The sequence below is a fragment of the Trachymyrmex septentrionalis genome, unplaced genomic scaffold, assembly GCF_001594115.1.
Source record: "Trachymyrmex septentrionalis isolate Tsep2-gDNA-1 unplaced genomic scaffold, Tsep1.0 scaffold13, whole genome shotgun sequence".
Lineage (NCBI taxonomy): Eukaryota > Metazoa > Arthropoda > Insecta > Hymenoptera > Formicidae > Trachymyrmex > Trachymyrmex septentrionalis.
The window spans coordinates 1,926,174-1,931,589 of NW_017304438.1; the positions used below are offsets into that span (position 1 = coordinate 1,926,174).

Sequence of the window (5,416 nt, forward strand, 5' to 3'; positions counted from 1 at the left end):
TATAATCGATATTATTCTTCTTATATTCAACTGTAATTGGTTAATTTTTTACGGCTTAAGATTTATGGATTTTCTACATTAAATCATTACCTAAATTTTAAGTCTTAAATTATAAGAAATTAACCAATCACAGTCGAATGTAAGGAGAATAATTGATTACGATTGATCAATTTCTTATAGCTTAAAATTTAAAGCTTAGGTAATGATTTATTGTAGAAAGCCATTAATGATGATTTATACATTTTTAAAACGGTAACAAAATTATGTTAAAATTACAGATTATTCTAAATCATATTTAAAAATAATATGACAAATTTGGTGACGGTTTATTCACAAGTTACTTTAATAAATAGTAATATTTTTTAATGTATGCTCTAATCAAAATATATGGAAATACATTATAAAATAAATGCTAAAAATTTTTAAAATATATCAATTTTTTAAATATAAGTACATATGAAACTTTTCATAAATTATTTTGAACATTTAAAGTATTATAATAATAAAGTATTTATAAAAGAAAAATGTAAATTTTTTATAATCTTAAATTTTCATTTTAAAAAATAAAAATAATTACAAATAAAATAAAAATGTGTTATTAAACAAAAATATAATCTTATTCACACAACTTTCGTACGTATATAGTTTATTTGAAGTGTAAATTTATTAAACATACTTCAAATTTAATTTTTTTTGCAGAGACTTCATCTAATACATCCTTAAGTCATATGATTAATTTTTTACGACTTAAGGATGTATTAGACTCTACTATATAAGGCGTCATAAGGCATAAGAAGATCTTACTTACATTGGGCGGTTGGGTGTGCTGCGTGTTCGCAGCAGTTTCCGTTTCTTGTCGTGCAGATCGCCGATCGGCACTGCCAGGCATCTCTTCTCGCGATCAGTCAACGGTGCCTCCGGTACCATCCTCTCGGTATCCTGTTGAATTAGCACAGATTCGACGGCCAGCGTCGGTATCGCAATGACAGTATCGATGACAGTCCTGCTGTCCTGTTCCTCCACGTCCTCACTGTTGTTTCCGTGAGTGACGTTAATAGGGAGGCCGAAACGAGGAAGTTGAACGTTACTAATGATTCGCTTTTCCTCCTTCGTCGGCTCCTCGTCGAACGAGTCCCTCTGAAAGGAAACTACCCAGCGATTTAGTCTATCTTCTTACGAGTTGAAATTTTTAGCGAATAATCTCGTCGAGTTTTTTAGGGTGAAAGGCTGGGATGAGGAAGAATGTTTGATATACGAATACCATTCGGTTTACCACGAAAGTAAATCGATGATGGATATCGTTTTGCTTAGTCTCTGGACAATGATAAAACCGGGTTATTTGGTACATAGGACTTACATGATATTTGTAAAAAGTGATTGTAACTAAATTTGATTGTACTCGACAGGCTTATTAATCCGACACTATCAATCATGATGTCTCCACAATGCATTGCATAAATTGCATGACCCTGGATGATCCATTATTAGTAGAATCGACAGTCTGGTTTATATATAAAGATAAATAGAAAATACGGAATAAAATTGTTCTTGTATCTATTTTATTTTTAATAAAATTGATTTAAAAAATTACAAATTTAATATATATAAAGAATTATATGTATTATATATATTTTTGTTTTATTTTAGTTTTTTATGTAATACGCAAGTTATAAAACTATTTTTATGTACTTCTTCCTTTTCTCTTCTTTTTTGTCATACAGTAATAAATGTGGTATTTTTAAAAGATTTAATTAATTTCCTAAATAATAGTAGAAGCTAAAAGAATATTTACGTAAAATAAAGCAAACTAATAAAGAATTAAGCGATTTTAATAATCATAAAATTAAGAATTTTGCTGATTGCAAAGTGAATGCAAGTGTTGTATAGACCGACCAGAATTATTCCGACTATGCGGTTCGCGTGTCTCGTGTCTCTCTTAATTAGTCAGTTCAATTATAGTTCTACGCCTCTTCGCCTCACTCGTTACCGCACGCATATACGTTATCGAACGTTATCTAGCCGCGCGATCGTGCGATACTAACTTTACGCGACATAAGCCATAAAAATAATTTTATCCGCGATTAACAGCGATATACAGAAGAAAGTATTTCTAGAATAGGCCATTATTATATTTATTTACTGAATAATTTCAATTTGAAGTAGACCGATGAAAATAAATCTAACTAAATAAAAGAAATTCAATTTTTTTTGTCAAAACAGATCTTAGTGCTTAAATATATAATTTCTGCGTGAATTTATATACAGCCGAAATTTTTTTTGGTCTTGAAATACAATCATGAATAGAACCAGAGTAGTGATATTACATATCAAATTGACAAATAATTTAATAGATTTTTTTTATACTAATAAGCATCTTTATATAAGAATATTAATAATCAAATGTCAATGAGAATCTTAGACCTATGAATAATTTTTTATGAACTTTGTATAATTTTTACATATAAAATATTTTTGTTTATATAAAAATAAAATAGAAACGTTTTACCTGACTTGATAGGTTTCCTCGCTGTCGTGGGGTTGGGATTGATGGATGTCTTGATGATAGGCGTGGTGGGTAGTTTGTTGCGCAATTCATTGATAAGCTTATCATCGCCCGGCGAATTCTCCACGTCGCTGTCACTGTCAGCCGAACTAACTAGCGATACCATCGTAACTACGTCACTCGTTTTGGGATCCATGAAAGCCTTCCCTCGTCCACCGCGATCCTCGTCCTTGCCTGGGCCTGATGAAGCAAGAAAACGCCTCTTCGCGCTTCTCGATCGCCTCTTTAGAGGCGCCGATCTTATCGACCGCTCCCCTCGCGATATCTAAGGAATAATTTGTACTGATCCCTATCTTTGTTCTTATCCGTTTGGGTTTTTGAAATTTTTATATCTATCATTTACTTAATTATTTTATTATCGAAAGATCTTTGATTTATGATGCGACTCCGATACCGTTTTCTGGAATCTGAGAGACTCGGGGATTCACACGAGATTCTTAGAATCTCGGAAAATCACTTACCTTTATCGCACAGTCCTCGTACTTTTCCACGATGTCTTTCCCATCCTGCATTTTTTCACAAACGATTGACTTATCTGTGGCTTCATCGGCGAGACTTGGTGCGTCGATCACGATGTTCACCTGCACACGCGCTGCGGATGCGAGATTTCGTCTCTGCGGCGGTGCGGAATTCGTCCTTTTTGCTTTTTCCAGGCTCGCCGTGGACGAGCTTCTCGTGAGAATGACATTCTTGTCGATCGGCGATCTCATCATGGTCTTATCAGCCGAAGCGCATCTGATCTCGGTCGATTTTGCCGGTGCGAGCTTACTCTTCGTTTCCGGCCCTTTCGGAGACTTCTCCACCATCGGTACGAGAAAGGCCCGATTAGTACCACTATGAAAACTTGCGCGTTTCTGCTTCGCCAACGAGAAATCGCTGTTGGTCTTTGCCGGATCCGCATTTTCCGTTTTTAATGATGAAAAAGCGATCGATGGCTGCGACTGATCGGTCGTTGGAAGATGAAGATTCGTGCAGTCAATATTTATACGTGTCTTTTTTTTCTTCTCTTCTTCGATGTCAATATTATCGATCAAATCCGGTTTCTAATAAAAATTAGTAATCCGTCCAATTATTTTTTTTTATGACAGATTATGGCTGCGATCAGCAGAAAAAACAGCTTTACAACTCTTATAAGATTCTTTATATGACTGATTTATACTTTTAGATCCTGTAAGAAACTAAGAATAAGATCAGTCATATTAAAGAATTTTCCAAGAGTTGCAAAACTACTTTTGCCGTACGCAGCCAATGACGTTGAAAAATGTCATTTCAAATAGTGTATAATTATTTATCAACGTAAGAAAAAATTATTTGCGCGTCTACATAAAAAAAATTATTTATCTTTGAAAAAAAATTTACTAAATTTTTTAATTTTTTTTTTCAATAGACTAAATATTTATTTGCAATAAATACATTTTTTTTTCAATAAAAAAATGATCGTTAAATAAATGATTTTTGTACCAAATGTGAATATATATATTTCCACATTTTAGATAAATATTCAGCTATTTGTCAAATAAATATTTATTCAAATTAAGTTACACATTTTCTCTCAGTGCATAAATGTATACCTCGTTATCTCTTTCTTCCTTTTCCACACTTTCCGCTATTTTCTCATCTCCTTTCGTTAACAAATCATTTTCAATCAATCGAGACGCAGACTCCAGCTTCGTCTCGCATAATCTTTCACCTTCCTTATCATGATCTTCATGCGTTTCCTTTCCTCGATCTCCCAAGTTGCTCGACGCTGCCAGATTCTGCTGACTCTTCCCTTCATCCCGAATGTTAGGCTCCTTCCTGGAAAGAGGGGACGACGGAATGGATATCGATAGTTGGGAATCGCAACGTTCCTCCACTGCCACGCCATGTGCCAGGAAAATGTCAATGTTTGCTTTGTTCTGCTCCCGGTGCTTCCACGCGAGTCGCAATCTCTCGGCAAGCTCCTGCCGCGAGTAAAGAATCGACGCCTTCTCCGTGGTGGCATAACTCCTTCCAGATCGACCTGTGGTCGGTCTAGATCGACTCGGGATCTGCCGAGCCACCACTTCCACCTGGGCCAGATTGTCGCAGCCGTGACGATCATCGCCCCAGGCAACTCGCACCTGCCAATTGTATGATATAACATGGCTGTATACAATGTAAAATACAAAAAGAACGATTTTGCTGAAGCATCTAAACATTTTTTTTAACTGGATACATGTAATTTTGTATTTTTTTTTTACTGAAAATAATTTTGTTGGCTCATCAAAATAATTATGTAAGACACTTATATGTCCTCCAGCCTAGATAATTAATTTGAAGAGCCAATAAAATTATATTCAGATCTGTATCTACATAAATAGTTAAATTTTTAAGTACTTGAGCAAAACCGTTCTTTCTGTGTATTTATTAAGATTATGAAAGAGACATTAAAATCAATACTACATAATGTAAAACCGAGTTCTCGATTGAATAAAAATACAAGATCTGTATATCTGAAAAAAAAAAAGATGATGAAAGAAACAGCGATTAAGAAGCGAATATTCTCAACCTTGGGCTTCTCCGTCGCATTCGTCCCTAATCTTCCACGCGCAATCGGATTTGCGTAGATCTGCAAAGACTTGCTGCAATCGTCCTCCGCCGATCTCTGCCGTCTGATGTGCTGTCGACGTGGCACGGGCTGCTGTAACGACAGTTGCCTGACGGGTCGCGTCGCTTTTCTACCGCTAGACATCCCCGGATAATTGTCTTTGCATTGTCAATACGTCTTCTCGACGATTTCCAGAGCTCCTCTGGTAGAGCTTATTTATTCATTCGTTCATTGACGAGACAGCAACCCGTTGACAATAGCACAGGTCGAGTTACGGAAAAGGA

The 5,416-nt window shown here is 35.3% G+C and overlaps 1 protein-coding gene across 1 annotated transcript in view; it reads right to left on the reverse strand.

Annotated features, from left to right (window-relative positions):
• The window catches only part of LOC108756720, a 13,465-nt gene extending 8,107 nt beyond the window's left edge, over window positions 1-5,358 (reverse strand). Inside the window, exons 1-5 of the mRNA XM_018500736.1 lie at window positions 5,094-5,358; window positions 4,135-4,665; window positions 3,025-3,606; window positions 2,507-2,828; window positions 809-1,148 (exon numbers count right to left, since the gene is read on the reverse strand). Coding sequence (XP_018356238.1) covers window positions 809-1,148; window positions 2,507-2,828; window positions 3,025-3,606; window positions 4,135-4,665; window positions 5,094-5,276 — 1,958 coding nt within the window. The 5' untranslated portion in view covers window positions 5,277-5,358. The remainder of the gene's footprint in view (window positions 1-808; window positions 1,149-2,506; window positions 2,829-3,024; window positions 3,607-4,134; window positions 4,666-5,093) is intronic.
• Window positions 5,359-5,416: the final 58 nt, after the last annotated feature.